The sequence below is a fragment of the Watersipora subatra genome, chromosome 8 (genome assembly GCF_963576615.1).
Source record: "Watersipora subatra chromosome 8, tzWatSuba1.1, whole genome shotgun sequence".
NCBI lineage: Eukaryota > Metazoa > Bryozoa > Gymnolaemata > Cheilostomatida > Watersiporidae > Watersipora > Watersipora subatra.
In genome coordinates this window covers 60,338,917-60,357,822 of record NC_088715.1, presented here as the reverse complement: position 1 = coordinate 60,357,822, position 18,906 = coordinate 60,338,917, and the positions used below count along the sequence as shown (strand labels likewise).

Here is an 18,906-nt window from a genome sequence, read left to right as displayed (position 1 = left end):
TATACCTATATCTACATGTAAGTCCCTATTCTTTATGTAGCAGCTAACATCTCTAAAACGCATAGACAACAGTTACTGACATGCTGAAAAATTTTCCCAACTAAATGCACGGTTGATATAATAGCTGTTTCTTTTTTAATACGAGACTTTGGTGGCTAGAAAAGATTAAATGATAAATTTAAATATTTATTTTAAAATGTTCTTTACCTGTTGAAGATTACATAGATATGTAAAGAGTACGGTCAATGCTAAAGCTGTCATGGTTCAGTATGAATGGTGACACCTAGTCTAAAATAAACATAAATAGTATCTACTTTTTCTTTCAGAAAAACTAGAAACTGTGAAACTAGAAGTTTTCTTTCAAAAAGTATTGTTGCTGCTTCAAGAGTGGCGAGCTAGTTAATTTGTTGAATATATTTGCTGTTGTCTTCTCTTGTATTAAAATTCTGTTCTCTTGTATTTGGATATTTTACCTGCTACCGTTGTCCTTACCTACATTAAAAATTATTTCGGTGAGTCAAGTTTTGGCTGGATAAAATTTACGGTACATGGGTTTCGCAACATCTGAGTTGTTACGATTTGTATGCACTTTGTAACGAACTTCGAATGCAAGTAAAGTGCATGAACCAAGTACAGAACCTTTGTTGAAGCATTTTATGAATTTCTATAAAATAAAATCCTTGGTCGCGCTGCTAGACAATTAATTCCATCTTCTCTTTAATAAAATATTTTTACTCTTACTAAACATTCATGTCAGGTTAATATTTCAAACTTATTTCTGAAGTGTAATAGCCTATTGTCTGTTATTATATTTTGTAACATTGTAGCAAACCAATAAACGCTTATGAATTTGGTGATAATAAAACTTTTCAATAATTAAACATATACATAAATCATATATATACTTTATATAATGACGATTGTATAAAATATGCATGCATACAGTTATTGTTCAAATGCTGTGGAACCAATCAATTGGCAATATAGCTAAGGTTTGTCTTCTCTTGCCACTCTACTATCTACTGATGTTTTTTTTGATACGGAAAAAGAAGCTGTCTGAAAATTAAGTACATAGAGAAAATATATTAATAATTTCAACTTGAATATTTGAAACTAAAATGCATCATCATGACATATAGATAGCAAGATTGAAACTGTGTAGACCTTTTCGAACACACAATTGAAGGAGTTGTTCTTCCTTGCTTTTATAAGTTAATCTATAAGTTTCATTTCGTGTGGGCGTTCTTTTTCTGCCATGCTAGAATTTTCTTCAATTTCAAATGTTTGTTTTTCATCCGATTCTTCTCCGGTTAAGGTGTCGCTTCCTTTTGATTCCAGTTCTGCTTTCTTAGTCGCCCTCTGAAAGCCAATTAAAAACATTTATTTAAAACCAAAAAGAAATTGGTGCTGCAAGTTGAAACATTGAAAGTCTTTGTAAAATACTCTACTTAGACCAGGTCTTTATAGCCTGAGTAAATTTTGTTATTGCAAGTTGGCTGAAGTTTAAATTAAAGATTTAAACAAAATTTACAGCCAAAACTAATACTTGAACTGACAGGCCTCTTGTACAACAATTTTAAAATGACAGAATTTTCTATGATTGTGAGTGTATTTCACTTGGCGCATAATTATGTACAGGTAGTTGGTAGTTATTGGTTGTTTGTACTGAAACACAACCAATAATTGGTTTGTGTCGCTGTGCATATATTATATTCTTTTATTTAATAGCATAAGCCCAAAAGTTGGCAATTTTGCGAGGTAGTGCCATGTTGCTAAGTGTAAAATGGCACAGTCATTCTTAATCTACGAAACTGTCCACTAAGTCTGAAAATGTTGCAGGCAGTCAGTGCTGCTACTTGAGTTGCTTAGCGCTAACTAAGTTGATATGCGACTATGAATGTATCAAGAAAATGTTTAGAAAAATATATTTAGGGTGTAAACCTGACATGCACTATAAAAGCGAAAGTCAGGCAGGGCCTCTATGAAAAGAAAGTAAAACCTTTAATGATGATGATGACCATTTCCTATTTTTATTTACACTAGTTGAAATCAAAAATAAAAATACTGGCTTAATCGTTACAAAAATAAATTATGCCATTTGAACGACTCTCCTAAAATTTAGTAACCTTCTGTACTTATGTTTATGCTACATACCAATCTTCTGTGCTTGTGAATCAAAAGCTAATAGTTCAGATTTTCATTAGTATTCTTTTCATGTTTTTACAAAGCATAAAAATCCGCTAAATTGAACTCGGCAAAAAAAGTTTTGAAAGGGAATGATTTGAATTTAATACTATCCCTTTTGATGTTTATGAGCAGGCTTTGCATAAATTTTATACGCCTAAAAAAATTAGCTTAATTTTGTCAACATCGTTTGACTAGAATAACTCTATAGCAATACAGCAGCAATGTACCTTCTTTTTCAATAGCATTTTTTAGGGATGAAAATGACGCAACTAGATATAAATCAATTTTTGAAACACGCTGTAGATTTTTGACAGCTTTTAAAGGTGATATTTCATGGAATTTTAGTAAGCTTTATCAGAAAGTATTGGTATTTTTTATCAAATGCGATTGTTTTATATGTTTGAAGTGATCCGACTGCCAGGATGTTTCAAGATTAAAATTGATAAAACTTGATTGTGGTTAAAACACTCAGATCAAGCAAAATTTCGATTACGACATCTTTAGTTGTAAAGAGACTCACAGAATAAAGATAAGTAAGGTTGCAATTTCAATGAAATAGCCTATATCAACTATACAAATGTTTACAACTAGTGACATCATTTTGCTTGCGTTTTTCTTCCAATTGTTTTCGCCACGATCAAGTTTTCTCAATTTTAATCTTGAAACATCCTGGCAGTCAGATCACCTCAAACATCAAAAACAGTCGTAAATGCTAGAAAAATTTTCTGATGAAATCTACTAAATTTTGTGTAAGATTGTCCTTAAAAAAGAAAATGAATATACTTTGAAAATCAAATACACATGATTTTACCTTTTTCAACATTCGTTGTCTGAGTAGATATATGGGCAGACTCAAGTAAAAAGGTCCAGCAGAGACTATGTTAGACGCAATAGGAAGAATAACTGCGAGGTCAGCGTCTGGCTGCCCTGAGAGAGACAGCGCTATGAGAATAGTGACAGCTGTGTTCTGTATTCCTGTTTCTATGGCAATAGTCTAAAAACATTATAGCAAATACCTGTTAATCATTTCAATCAATGATATCACTGGCTTGGGTAAAACTAATATGGCAGACAAACAAACTACTTGTACTTCTATTTATCCAAAGATTATTATTATTTCTACTTTTTTCAACAGAATTGTATAATAATTTGTTATCTAAATCCTTGTTAAAAATAAAAATATGAGGCAGCAAAGAGACAACTTTAATGTTATAATCTAAATTTCAAATCTAAAACTGCATCACAGTTGAAACGCTTAGAGGAAAATACATGTGAAATGACATCACTGGTTGCTATAGTTGGTATCAGTTATTGTGTTCAAGTTATGGCGGTACGAGTCTCTATTCTGTCAGTTTCTTTACAACTATAGACATCAATATTGCACCTTTGCTTGATCTGAGCGTTTCACCTGCGATCGACTTTTGCCAATTTTAATCTATAAACATCTTGGCAGTCAGATCACCTCAAGCATAAAAAAACTATCACAAATGATAGGAAAATACTGATACTTTCTGATATAATCTTTTAAATATTTTGTAATGTTCATTTTAAAATCTGGAATGCTGATCGAGCGGCACAGATGGTAGTGTGTGTGGGAAGAAGGCCAAATATCTGGGTTCAAAATCCGTGTGGAGCAATCTTTCTGCAGTCAGGGAAGAAAAATATTAAAAAGCTGCGACCAAATCATATCATCTGCCATTGAACCTAACATATAATTAGGAGAATTGAAACTATGGTTTTTTCAATGAATGCTGTCAAACTTTTAAAGTCTACAAGACTGATATAAACCAACCCGCTGTTGATTAAACGACCAAACTCTAAAGTTTTATCTACTGAAAAAAGTTAAACGTACTAATGTCATCTTTTTCATTAATAGTTTTAGCCAAGAGTTTCAACTTTCTGTACATTAGATAATACAGCTAATGTACAGGCTTGAAAGCTGAACGGGTCAATCATTTAAAGCAACTTTGATCAATTGAAAATCAGAAAATGGCCAAATAACAAATACAATTTTAAGTTGATTATTAGCAAATCTTAAGACGGCCTAATAGCCAGTCCATATTCATTTTTTAAATTTAAAAATTTAAAAAATATTTTATTATAAGAAATATTCAGAATAAAGCTGCTGACCCAAAAAGTGAAGTTGAATTTCATGTTGAACAATGACCAGTTTCACTTTAAGGTATAGCTAGCAATACTACATTTATGCTGAAATATTTGAAAAATGTGGCTAAAAGCTCACACTTAAAATTTTGTGCACAAGTTAAAATTTCACTCACAACCAATTTTAAAACAGAAAAATATTTATCCAAATTAAAGAGCAGTGGTTATGCTGAGAGTTATGGGAACCTGCTCAAACATTTGAAGTAGATAGGCTAGCTTGCCAGTATAGCTAGAAAACTATTTCTATTTTATCAATTTTTATAAAATTTAATTAAACACATTCTTTACTGTAAGAAAAATCGTGTTTGTTTGTATATCCGTCTGTTTAAAACCATGGCATGAGGCTAGAAAAAAGATTGCATCCTATAGTATTCGAACACATGATATTTTGCTTAGCAGCATGACGCAATAACAATTGTGCTAGTCAACACTCACTGTATTGTGCGAATATATACTGATTACATCCGATGATCTCTTAAAGGTTGAATTTCAACAAAATTCACATTACAGTTTATTTGGTATCAAAAGATTCACCATGTCTTACTCTGTTGCGTTGTAGGTGCCAAATATGTAGAAATGTGATTACAAGCTCTTAAAAGCTCAAAAACGAAAAGCCGCCGTAGATGGGAATCTCTTTATTTCTCTGACGTAGTCATTACAGTTTGGTTATTGTTTTGTCACGGGATGTTTTCACGTGAATTGAAAGACCAATAAAAGCTCAATATAAACTTATCGAGCACTAGTTTATGACAAACACTCCGGGTTTTACATATACTCCGGGTATCGAATATAGATGCTCGCTACTTTACAGTTTTGTTTTGGCTTGGACTAATTGTCAAATCATAATCTGATCATGTGACCCAATACTTCGAAAATAATTTTTGCAGCACTTTTCGATTATCGCAGGTGACCAACAGGCTCGTCATGATTATCAGATAATGATATGCATTCCTTCGAGCTAAGGTTAAAAAGTTTAACAAATTTTTACGGTAAGTTATAAAATATCACTGCTGAAAGTGACAGCATTACAATGATGATAAAACAGACCCATAAAAACAATAGAAATGGTTTTATTGAATGCGTGAAGTATATTTGCAAAAATATTTCGACAAATAAGGTTGCAAGCAAGTGTAAACAGAAACCATTTACCGCAGCTACGTCACATTTGAGCTGTTTTGGAAAGAGAATCCAAACTATGGCGGTCTCATGCGGCTGCGATTAGCTGTTCGTTTTTGAGCTTTTAAGAGCTTGTAATCACATTCCCACATATTTTGCACCTACAACACAGCAGAGTAAGACATGGTGAATCTTTTGATATCAACTAACTGTAATGTGAATTTTGTTGCAAGTCAACCTTTAAGGCACACAAGGTTACCAGGATACTAGTAATTATAAAACAAACAAAAAACACAAAAATTTACCTTTTAACTTAACATAGAATAATATGTTGGTAATAATTTTAATGGCTTTGATATGTGCTCCATTGATAATACATAAACGGCTAACAACTGGCTTAGCTTGAAAACTCAAGTGGCTATTCACAGTATTTACAAGTGCTTATTACTTATGGGAATGTAAAACAGAGATGTGACTTCATTGTATACTTTTGCAAGATGGAGTTAGAGTGTGATTGTAACATATCAGACACACACATTCAGCAAGAGTATTCTACAGTAGGCAGGACCCTCGTGTTATCTTTTTCTCCATTTACTTATTTTAGAAATTCCACGAGTTTTCTCGGAAGGTTACTGAGGAGGTTTCCCATTGCCTGCTACACTTTTTTGTCAGTGTTGCCTCCTTTAATGCTGGTGGCCTTTTCGACATCCCATACCAAAATGGTGCTCGAACCACTGATTAGCTCTTTGACAATCTAGGGGGCTGCCTTTATTAATTAGTACATAATTATCTTTAAATAAATAAATTTAATCCGCCCTCCTGCCGTAAAAATCCTGACTCTAGTCAAATATTGATACATACTAAATGGTTTTATCAATAATATTTAATTAGACAGTGTTAGTAAAGCAGAAACATTACAAATTACAGTGGATGTGCTGCCCTGGTATATTGTTCATAGCCGTTTCAGATGACAGGTTTCAAATACCTTTATAAGAGGCCAGTCGAATCTGCAAGCCCAAGCAAGAAAACCTCCAAAGATATATCCGCAATAAGGCAGCAGACACGCTGACAGCACAAGCTTAGCATCAAATGCCACAAAGATGTACTGGTTGGCGTAGATTAGAATAGTGAGCACAGAGATGACTACCAGGATAAACAGAATCTGCAACAGAGCAACAGAACAATAATAGAGACTTATAGAATGCAAAGAATGATAGCAAGTGTTTGTTTACCAAAAGCTAAGCGTTTAGGAATATCATAAAGGATTAATGTAAGAGAATTTCAAACATTTTTATTAGATTGATAGATTTACCTTTATTTACATCGGTCAATGCCGTTTAAAAAAATTAGACCATGAGACAAAAAAAGACAAAAAATAAAGTGAAGTAAATTTTGTGTCTTATTAGGCTGGCAGCTCATTGTGGCATGAAAGAATGCAATGTGTGCCGATAAGCACAGGGAATAACTATTTTCGCGATTATTACACAATGTGGTTAGGCGTTTTTTGGTGCAGGGTTTAGAGTGTCCGGTTGCAAACCTGAAGGTCATGAGTTCAAATCCTGTTAGAAGCAATCTTTTTCTCAACTTTCTACTGTGGCTTTGGACAGACAAACAGATGAATGAACACGGCTCTTATTATAGTAAATATTGAAAGAATTATGTACTCTAAGTTTAATTGTTTATGGAAAGAATTGAAAGAGTTGTGTGTATTGTGAATGATACAATATAGTTAATTAGGAAGCAATGAGACGAGCATGAATAAATTAGTACAAATAAAATACAAAAAGGATTGATAGACTCCTTAGCTGCAATTCCTGATGTGAGCTATAACAAAAGCTTATATGAAATATTTTAACAGACAAAAAATAAATTTTTTTTTATAATTTTTAAAATAAATTTTGGCGATTTTTTTTCTAGTAACAGGAAGTTATTTGAGCTCGCTTATATTTAGTAAAAATATATGCTTCACTGACAACCAGTTTTAAATATGGCACCACACTGAAAACATATCAACTTAATTTTGCTTGGCAAGAAGTGTAAACCTTCTAATAGTTTTGCATCAGTCTCATTTATGCATTTTAAAACTAAAATATTTTTTAATTTTGTTTACTATGTAAATAAATATATTTTACTGTTGTAACAGTTCTTAAAATTTAATCCATTTGTTTTTGGAAAAGTTATTTTTTCATTATTGAGTTACATTATATTAGAAAAAAAGTTAATACAACAGATCTACAATAGTATTCGCATAATTTTCATGGCTTCCCAAAATAAATAAAACAATTAATTTAACTAAGTGAGTAAATTTTCTAATTAGTAATAAAATTTCCAAGCTAACCTTTATTTTAATAATTGCAACTACTTATTACTAAAATTATTACTATTATAATTACATTTATTACAAAACTTTATCGGAGTGAGCTTCCATATCTAGACATTTAGACAAATAATCCCGGACCCAGACCCAGAGCCAAATATCAGTATAAAAACTAGTCCAGAAGCTAATGAAATCCAAAGGTACCCTGCATCAGCCTGATTTCTGGTAGTCTAATGGAGCAGAAGCAAAGGAATAAAAATGAAAATTGAATTAGTATTATAAATAAAAAGTTGTTATTTCCCTATCTTTCTCTTCGTTTTAGATAAGATAACTTTTTGCTGAATGTAGAAAAATCAAATAAAAAAGACTCACATCAAGGCCTCTCCGTATCTTGGCAGCAGCTCTAGGGAACTTATACTTGATTAGAGAACCGATAGCTAAAGGGATGACCATAAATGATAGACTTTGGAGGATGTTGAGGAAGGGTAGTTTTACTTTATCAACTCCCTCATCAGCTGGAATTGTTCTACCAAGAGTGTATATCCACAGCGGAAGCATTCCTGTGGAATGCATGAACTTACAGAAGCAGAAGGCATGAACTTACATTCTAAAATTGACTGAAAGTTTGGAATCAGATGGAGTATCTATAGTAACCAAACCAGAAAAAAAGATTTAACAAAATTACTCGCAAGCTAGAAACAGGAACATTATTGTTAAACCTCAAATAATGGAGAGTTATCTACCCACAGAATTTGCACTGTAGACTTCCCACTATTTGCTTGATTTTTGTTTATGCTTACTGGTTTAAAGCTGAGTATTTAAATTTAAAAAGACAGTTTGTCCAAAATAATTGTAGCGCATGTTTAAATCACATCGTTTTAGATTTATACTAGCTAATTACATGAAAATAATTATCGTTTTTAGATACACGGTGAATAGCTAGCTAGCATGATGTAATAAATACGTAGGTACTGCTATTGTATGTTTTTGCTGTCGCAATCACATACCGAAAGAGGCAGCTGTGCTTAGGGTTGTCATGGTAACGCTGAGAGATAAGTCTCCATTAAACAGTTTTGAATACATGTTACTCGTTCCTCCACCGGGACAGCAGCCCATGGCAAAGAAACCGAGAGCTTTTCCGCCAGTATATCCAAATATCCAGACTATGGAATAAGCTAACTGCAACAAAATCAAGAACTTTGGTGCACTTAGATGTCGGTAAGATTTGAAGGAGAAGATGTCAACAAAACAATAATTTAAAAATTCATTTAATTTGCTCAGCTCAAATGGTTAAAATATAGCTGTTTTGAAACTTTTTCAAATAAATAAGCATGAAAAAGCAATGAAATCTAACAATTAGATAAATAAGAGCTATTTTTATGCAAACTGCACATGTAAGTATCATTTTCACCATGGGCATTATGAGGAACTGCGAGAGAAGGGCAATTCCAGGAGCCTTGGGTCTTCGTAAGTGGTCTCTAATAGTTTGAAACTCTAGGTCTGTGCCCATTGCCATGACTGTCATAATGGTCTGTAAAAACGCAAGCATTAGATTATACAGCAAATTCACAAAAATGTTAGGATAAAACAAACTGCATGAATGTGAAGAAGGTATTTTAGACAAATCTTTACTCTAATAAGAGGAGTTGTGTGCCTCCGTCAATTTGAAATGGCTGTTAGAGGTTAGGAAAAATATTGTTTTCAATGGGATTTAAACCCATGACTTTTATTTTTAACTATTTGCACTAATAAGTAACTAGTAGCACTAATAAGTAACTAGTAGCACTAATAAGTAACTAGTTGCACTAACAAATAATTAGTTGTACTAACAAGTAACTAGTTGCACTAATAAGTAACTAGTTGCACTAATAGGAAACTATTTTGTCATCCATAAACAAGCGACTTGTCATTCCGTGTAACAACTCATTTTGGCTATCTAAATGTTGATGCAAAAGCAAAATATCGAAAAAAGGAGTAGTGAGTAGGAATAGAACCTTTTCGGAGCAGCAATCTGCAGAGTTGTGGGCTGAAGTGTGCTGAAGTTTGCTTACCTCCACTGGGGAGAGTTTAGCTGAGTATCATCGATTTGGATCCATTAGCACTGAGCCTTTCTATGGTGTTGAAATACTTTCAAAGCAAATGCTTTTGCAAAAATTTAGCGAGGTGAAATTGCGTTGACTGCATTGGAATTTTATTGTTTCTATGATTTGAAGCAGAAGCAACTCCAAAATTATTCAAAGCTTTGAAACCCAGTGTATGTCTAACTAACTTACGATGCATTTGAAGGAGATATCAAAAACTTTGTCAATAGGTCTTCTCCGTCGAATCGACCTCAGCAGTAGGTCATCAATGTATGACAGCTCTTGGCTACCATTGGTCCTGACATAGAACTTCAGAGTAGAGTAGCCAATATAAACAGCATTTCCTGTCAATAAATGTAACAGAAGTCTTGAATGCAACTTTTGAGCAATGAGTAAATTTGACGATTATTCAAAGTTCAAAGGTTTACCATAAAATGAAATGTTGTAACAGGTGCCTGCTTCTTGTAAGATGTCATACGTGACTTCAGTGTGTGACAAGTTGTTTGCATTAGAAGACACATTTGAAGTTATCTTCTCTTGGCAACGAGTGATTGCACTTTCTCCCTATAATGAACAAACAGTTATTTAAAATTTTGCTTTTCAACAGTTTCTCTCAGTGTTTACTCTCTTGATAAGATTTTTTTCCCAACATTCATGACAGAGACAGAAAACTGGTACAACAAAAGCTAAAAGGATCATCTGATTGAGAACTTTTAAAACTAGTAGAAAATATCCTAAAAATTTTGATGGCTTAAAAAATCAGAGGAATATTGTTTGAGATTTTAAAAAAACTTTAAGAACTACCGTGTATGTTATAAATGGTAAAATTTTTTTAAAATTAATGATTAGTAAAAGTTGTATTTATTGTTTAAAGCAATAACTGAATGCAAGTGAGTAGGAAGCCAACACACCAAAGCTTAAGTATATAAACATAATAAAACAACCTTGAAGGATTATTATGAAGTAAGGAAAGTATTATGGAAGGGTAGGTAACACCCGCTGTGAGAATACAGCATTTGCGCACATGCTCTTAGAATGTTGTTTAGCTAGCTAAAGCTAGATTAAGTTCAGAGGTGTGATACAGTAAAAAGTGCAAAACCTTGCCCTTTGACTTAAAAAGCTTGTTTTTAAATATTTACATGCTAATTTTTATTTGAAATCATAGCTGAAGGCCCTGGCTCACACTCATCTAGTTAGTAGCAATAAAAGGCTAAAATTTCAAGCTACTCAATTCAGCTAAAAAAGTGCTAACGTCATTGCATAGAGTAGGAATGCCTTTAAATCATGTTCTCATCATTTTTGTGGTTTAGTTTAGAGTTGAAAGGAAACATAGAATGTTAAGATGATTTTTCTAAAAAGCTACTCTGAGAGAGACTAGCTAACTGGCACGTGCCATGCCCATGTTCAACCTGTTGGCAGTAGTCAGCCTGTTGGCAGTATTGCCCATAGTATTCAGTTATAGTTAGACAACAGCCCATTCTTGACTGCTAATAGGTATTGGATGCTAGCCAACTGAGCCTGATCTTATTTATAGATCATAAGCTTTGTCAACATTAGCTTATATAACCCACATTGTCAGGAGTGAACCTGTTGGCAGCTGTAGTCAACCTGTTGGTAGTTGTCAATAAGGCCATTTTCAATCATACATAACCAATCAAATGAAGAATCTACTGAGCATTAGCAGTGAAAATAATTTACACATATTTCATGGATTATGTTCTAAAATTAAATGGACATGAAGTTATATATAATAAAAATAGTAATACAAGCTGCTTTTATTTATGATCAGAGAGTTGAGTTGAAATCAGCTGAATAAAATGAGTTGAAACATCAAGTTAAACAATTTTCATCTAGTTCTGCAAACTGAAGAAAAAAGTAACTTTTTAACAATTGGAAAAAAAATACTGTGTAAAGTTTGTGAAAACCACCAGCGGTGCCAACCGATGACTATTTGAGACAACAATATCATCCTTGTCAAATAATTAGTGTCGACCAAAATATTCTTGAGTAGAAGAGCTATAAATTATTATGAATGAACATAAGTATTATATACATAAGTACAGCAAATCACTTGTTTATTCGTAATTGTATTCGTGCAGTCATGGCTGCCTTTAATTAGTGTATGGTAAAATAACTAATAGTAAATAAATTGTCCTCTAAGCACCAACTAAACTTGTCATCTAGGCACTAACTAAACTTGCCATCCGAGCACTAACTAAACGTATTATCCAAGCACCGGCTAAACCTGCCTCCGAGCACCAACTAAACTTGTCATGCAAATACCAGCTAAACTTTTGACCCAAGCACCAACTAAACTTGTCAACCAAGCAGCTGCTCACTAATAATTTGAAGTTTTAGTTCATAAGATAAAATTGGTAAGCATCCAAAACACGATTGTTTATGTAAAAATTCCTTTATATTAGGTGGTAGATCGGAACTTTTTTGTACCAAATGATCATCAAATTATGCTGAAAAATGTCACCTAATTGACAAACTCATATTTTGCTAGAGCTGCTTGTGTTTGTTCAAGCATTCAAACATCAACACAACAAATACTATTTTAACCATGCTAGCCTGTGTCAGTATTTTTTATAATAATCCACACAGATTAAACTATAAATATGTTAGGATGCCTAGCAACTCCAGCGAAGTGTGCCAGGTTCATCCGCACCAAGCCAAACTTATGTATCATGTTTATCTAAATAGTGTTGTGGAATATGATCCACTGATAGCTGAGCTTAGGGCTGAGCTAAACCGCCTGGATGTGCTCAGTCATGCGGAATAACGAGATGAAGAGAGTTAGGCCAGTCAGAGCCGAGTCCAATCGAGTGTAACGTGAGGGGGTGGGGGTTGGGAGCTACCCGCTATACAAGCTCGGACATTTGTGAGAGAGAGAGAGAGCAGAGGTGTTCTGCCCCTGTTCATTACATGTTGCGTGCTTTCTATTGTAACCCTTGATGAACGAAGCAAACAAATATATGTATAAACTCATGCACTGAGTTCTGTACTGGTGGAGCAGTAAAGATAGCACACAAAACCTTTATATTAGTTTACTATCTCAACTCCTCTCCTAACTTTTATGTTGAAAGAATAGGGACAGTAATCGGTAATTACGGTATTTTATCTTTCACCACTGGTTTACCCATCTTCAGAAGGCTGAAGCTAACCGATGAGCAAACATTTCTTTTAAAATATAAATAAAATTCCAAATTATTTTTACTCTTCGAAGTCATGGCCGAATTGAAATATAATTATAGTGAACTTCTCCATTAGCCGTTTAGGATCTTCGCTAGACGCTTTAGATAGCATTTTGTTAGCGGCCTGTTCTTCCCTCCACATTTCTTGCTATTGAAATTGTTACAGAGTGGTTTCAGCTTATTCTTCATTTTCTTCCGCTGGTGACATTCTAGTGCTTTTTTTAACTCTTGTCTCGCAGTCTTTAGAGCGCCTTTTTTCTATTTTTTAAAGGATTTGGTGATCACTTATTTGGTTGGCGCTTTTGTCCTAAGTTCCACCAAGATCTATTTTTGTCTTCGCATAAAGAGAGCTTAGATAGCAATAACAATTGTGTCTAATTGGGCAAATTTAAGTGATCTAAACACAAGAGGTCATAACTAAATTTAGAAATGAAAACATGCGTTCTGTAGTAAATGAGGCAAGCAATGACGGCCAAAAGTGTTCTTGGTGCTGAATAGCTAAATTTATACATCAATAAAAATTTTATATAGTTACTCTTTTTGTAGAAAAAGTTTTATAATTAGAAATATGCTCCTTCAAATGATTTTTGTCATATTAAATACAATTCAAAGAAAAAATGATGTTGCTAAGAAAAATGTCATCATTAAACAACTTTTTGAAAATTTACTATGCAGTGTGCTGACGCAATTATTAAAACAGCTAGCATATAGACCAAAACATTACTTGTGTTATCAACATATAGTAGGCTTATATGTTAGCAATACTTATATAACATCATATAGTATAATATCGTACAGTACAGTATAAAATTGTTTAACCTGGTGTCTTGGCAAATCTGCATTCTTTTGAAAATTTTGCTTTTTTCTATACCCTAAAAGCAATTTCTTCTCTAAGAATGTTGAAACACTTTGTTTACTATGATTTCAACAAAGAAATATGCTGTGGTTTGACGCAATGGATAATTTATCAATTAAACCGTTTCAAAATTTTTACAGTATTTAGATAGTTTTAAAAGCTAATTAATTCTTAACATACTGTTAACAAAAAACATTAAAATTCCCAAGTAGCGTAACAAATGTTATAAACAAACAGAATTTATCTGAGTGCTGAGGAAAACAAACCCGAAATAAAAACTTTCTGCTTTTCGACCAGAATGCAGTTGGGAAGTTAACTTATAGCCTGAGAAAAGCCTGAGAAAAGCCTGAGAAAAGTCTAAAACTTATAGCCTAAATGTAACTTATAGCTTGAGATCAGCTACAAAATAGCCTAAAACTTCTATCTTAGCTAATAAACAAGCTTTCTCTTAATGGACAACAAGACTTGCATGCTCAAGTAATACTAAAGAGCTTTAAGTCAGGTGAAAACAATTCCAAAAACATGTTGAGACAAAAACAAAACAGACTAGTTTAAGGCCATAAAAGTGTTCAACAGCTGTCGAGCAACCTTTCAGACATTATTTTGAAAATCTCTTAAAAACATGATCAGAAAAACAATAAACTCTTGAAGAAGCAGAAGTGAAGCAAACATTTTGAAATAAACTCAAAATAGCAAGTTTAAATAATATTTATTTCAGTGATTGCATAATTTTCGTGAGGCTTTTTACTAAAACAAAACTAGTAGGAGATTTAGGCATGAAATGCTTTATATCTGTCAGTATGTCATGTTTACGTATATTCCCCACACAGTATATACAGCATTACAATTCAGTGGGGAAATAATTAGGAAAATCATATTTCTTTTGGCTGTAGAAAAGTTTGTTTATAGCAATGACAGCCCTCATAGATAAATGCTTTCGTACTATTAAGGACACTTGAACTCGTTAGAAAAACAGTTTATATGCCACCAGCACTATGAAAAATAAACCAGAAATATTTATGTGGTCACTAAAGGTTTTGGCATGACTTTCGAAAGAACCAAATAACAACAAATACCACATCTGCTAAATCTGGCGATTTGATTGATAATTGTATATCAATAAATTGTGTTGAAAGGTTACACACCCTGCATGACATTTTTTTTATAATTAGTGAAATACCAATGCTGACAAATTCCTGGCAATCAGCCACAACACTTGTCAATATATGTTAAAGCTGTACTTTATAATCCAAACTGAGAGAAACGGATGACTTGGAACAAATACCTAGCCAATCTTGTTACAGTAGGTTATACAAACTTGGCAATGCCTGAAAGTTGGCATTATAAGAAATAATTATATTTAAACTTAAGATTTCAGCAAGAAGCATACTATTCTACAATAATTGTCTTTCAATATCCTTCAATATCACCATTATTTGTGTATTAAATTTCAAAACGCACAATTTTTTTGAAGTGTTTAAGGCAATGGTGGTTGCAACCGTAATGTCTATAGCCAGTTAGTAGCTAGTCATCAGTCTATGTTAGTTGGAGGTCTATGGCCAGTCGGGAGCTAATCATAGGTCTATGCTGGTGGTAGGTCTATAGCCAGTTAGTAGTTAGTCATAAGTCTATGCTGGTTGGAGGTCTATGGCCAGTTAGTAGTTAGTCATAAGTCTATACAGGTCGGAGGTCTATTGCCAGTTAGTAGTTAGTCATAAGTCTATGCTGGTTGGAGGTCTATGGCCAGTTAGTAGTTAATCATAAGTCTATACTGGTTCGAGGTCTATTGCCAGTTAGTAGTTAGACATAAGTCCATGCTGGTTGGAGGTCTTTGGCCAGTTAGTAGTTAGTCATAAGTCTATGCTGGTTGGAAGTCTATGGTCAGTTAGTAGTTAGTCATAAGTCTATGCTGGTTGGAGGTCTATGGCCAGTTAGTAGTTAGTCATAAGTCCATGCTGGTTGGAGGTCAATGGCCAGTTGGTAGTTAGTCATAAGTCCATGCTGGTTGGAGGACTATGGCCAGTTGGTACCTAGTCATAAGTCTATGCTGGTTGGAGGTCAATGGCCAGTTGGTAGTTAGTCATAAGTCCATGCTGGTTGGAGGTCTATGGCCAGTTGGTACCTAGTCATAAGTCTATGCTGGTTGGAGGTTTATGGTCAATCTACGGCTGGTCCTGTGTTAGTTGTATAAATTTATCCAAAATTGTGATGAATTAGCATCACTTTGCACCATTTAGCTAAACTTTGATTCTGCTTCATGGCTCAATATTGATTCTAGGCACAAAGATTTGGTGTCTACAGCAGAACTGAGCAAAAACTTTGACCTGAATTTAAAAAACAACTTAGTGCCTTTTACAAGAAAGTAATTTTGACAAAATCCCAATTTATCTGAGAATATTCAACCAGTAACTAACAATATGCACACTACAGCTTTGAAATGACTTAATGAACGGAGTTGTCTTCACTATACATTCCTTAACATTAGCCTTCCTCTGAAAAGCTTCCTTTGAATTTACTATTGGGAAGAAATTAAATATGAATGTCAGCAATAAACAAACAGACAGGAAGTCCTAGAATCATAAAAGCTTAACTTCTTGTAAACAAAGAACTTTGACCTTTTGACCTTTTGCTGGCAACTGGATGCTTTTATGATTGGTATTTCCCAGACATCGTTGTACAGAGCTGCTAGAACTAGTACATAGCTGTCAGTGCTCTTAGGTTTGTACATTTATGTTGTCAAAACTGCATCAATTTTATGACACAAATTCTTCAGTGCCTGGCAAGACTGCACCAATATCCATAATGGCGCCTCAATTACATCTACACAGTCTGAGCACCGATGGCGGGTTATTTTTTTGTGTCTTTTGCATCCTACTGTTGTAATTCATTGTTGTAGTACATAAAACCCATTGATTTAAAAATACTGATAGTTTTATATATGCCGTTTTAAACATCAACAGAAGAACAAAAAATCAGGAGAGTACTTTCTCAATGCGATTTATGCAACAGGAAGTAGTAACTAGAGAACTTTAATTATAACCTCTCAAAACCTCATTTAGCTAATAGAACCAACAGCTATATAAGATTTTTATCTATACGTAAATACTGGCACTTTGGCAGTCTTAATTCGCGGTGAGAGAACATCAGGTGTAATAAATATCTGTACAGTTATTTCAAACTGTTGGTAGTAGTGTAACTGACTTTTAAGTCAAGTATCAGAGTTCAAATCCCATGTGATGCAACTTTTTTTTAAACATATAATCATGACTATGGGTGAATGTATGAACACAACTTTTATTATAGTAAATATCTGCGATTTTTAATAAGATTTAACAAAAAATGCGGATTACACAAAAATTTGCCTAAGTTGCATAGATATACCAGCTCGAGAGCACATGTTATGATCTACTGAGTAATCTATACTGATTACCATTGTAATTGATTGATTAGTCGTTCTTTAATAATCAATCAGGACAAGTTTGAACCATGTATTTTGGTAGCTCATTTATATGAAGTCTATCAATTTGCTAAACTTCAAAAAGATTATCTGCTATTAGATGTGGCTCCCAATTTTTGGGTCTTCATACTTTTTTGGTCTATCATTTAAAAAGCAAAACATCTAAACCACCTCACAAGTTACTGGTGCAGATTGTCTACCCACCCAACTATCGACCTTTTTGACAAAAATGATCAGGCCATTTCTTTGTCGATAATCAATGATATTGTAGATTATGTGATACTGGAAATGCTATTAGCCTCGAACAAAAGTTCGGTTGTATGAAGTGGTGATTAGGAATTTAGACTCACCGAGACTGTAGCAACGCTGGTCGTGACACTCTCTATGGATATGGAAAAGTTTTTAACAGGCCCATCGACATAAAGAAGCACTTGGCAAAGCGTTGGAGGATAGTCATAGTATATTGTAAGTAGGCCTTCCTCAGGAGGAACAATCCTAAATCCTGAATCCGTAGAGCTGCCTGCAAATGATCAGATCATTACACATCAGAGGAAGAACAGCAAAGAGAGGATACTTCCATATAATTCCCAACCCAAAAACTAGCGACCAACTTATTGGACTATTTTTCGTACATCCATTTAGGCTGGTTAACTAGCATCTTCAACCATAATGAGGAGACAATGTCTATGATTTAAAATTTTTATGTTGCATTCGTTAAAAGTCATTTCTTATGAATTCTTGTTCAACAAATAAAAACATAGTACTTAACTATTCTCATTGAATATATTTGTACAAAAAATTTGCGATGTTATAAAATAATGCTTGCCAAACAAAAACAAAGGAACTAGACAAAAAAGTTGTCTTCAATTAGATAACAAAGTTAAAAAAGTGAATTAAACAATTTAGTGCTTATTAGTAGAAAATTAAAATAAAATAATGCTGATAGTCAGTGCACAACTAGAATAACTACTTGGCACTTATGAGTCCCATAGATATAGATATTAATATAGTATACTAATACATGTTGACTATTCTCTACATGTAATACCTTATCTATGGGAGGAGCACTGGAGCACTGTCATTAGTTTCCAATAACCTGAAGCCTTTCATGCCTGTCATAAATTACCTGTAAAGTACAAACTGTTACTTACTGTTAGCTGGGTTCCAACTTGAGACGTATCCTGCAGCTAAACAGAAGGTGAAAAAAAGAGAGTAAAAGCTATGCATTATAGTGAAGTCAGATGTTAGCTATGCCTTCTTCAAGCTAAGAATGACCATAGAATTGTGGAGCCAATCGTTTATAAGATGTGAGGCGTTATGTCATGTTATGTTTTTGCACTGACTTGTTGTGAAGGTGCTTGACTAGGAGGATCCTACTGTGGTGGGCAGAGGATGTTTATTAGCATTACTTGGTAGTCTATGAGGTAACAGTATGCGTATGGTACATGCGTATAATGTATGTGTATAGTGTATGCGACTATGTGTATAGACTATGTGACTATGCGTATGGCAATATTGTATAAAGTGCATTT

General features: G+C 33.7%; 1 protein-coding gene across 1 annotated transcript; it reads right to left on the bottom strand.

The window, feature by feature from the left end:
• Nucleotides 1–791: 791 nt before the first annotated feature.
• LOC137401722 (ileal sodium/bile acid cotransporter-like) lies at nt 792–18,633 on the bottom strand. Its single transcript, XM_068088181.1, has 10 exons — nt 18,526–18,633; nt 17,725–17,894; nt 10,293–10,428; nt 10,057–10,208; nt 9,195–9,314; nt 8,791–8,962; nt 8,156–8,343; nt 6,452–6,628; nt 2,999–3,181; nt 792–1,359 (listed from the first exon to the last, which is right to left on the bottom strand). Exons 1-10 carry the CDS (start codon nt 18,599–18,601, stop codon nt 1,213–1,215), a joined length of 1,521 nt encoding a protein of 506 aa, XP_067944282.1. The 5' UTR covers nt 18,602–18,633; the 3' UTR covers nt 792–1,212.
• Between the last annotated feature and the right edge of the window lie 273 nt (nt 18,634–18,906).

What these genes read in the sequence shown, in the direction of transcription:
- LOC137401722 (XM_068088181.1), bottom strand. Translation starts at nt 18,601, where the DNA reads ATGCATAGCTTTTACTCTCTTTTTTTCACCTTCTGTTTAGCTGCAGGA. An exon ending in AAGCACAGCTGCCTCTTTCG is followed by an intron (nt 8,344 to 8,790) that starts GTATGTGATTGC and finishes TGCATTCCACAG; the next exon opens with GAATGCTTCCGCTGTGGATA. An exon ending in TCGACTGGCCTCTTATAAAG is followed by an intron (nt 3,182 to 6,451) that starts GTATTTGAAACC and finishes TAATGTTTTTAG; the next exon opens with ACTATTGCCATAGAAACAGG.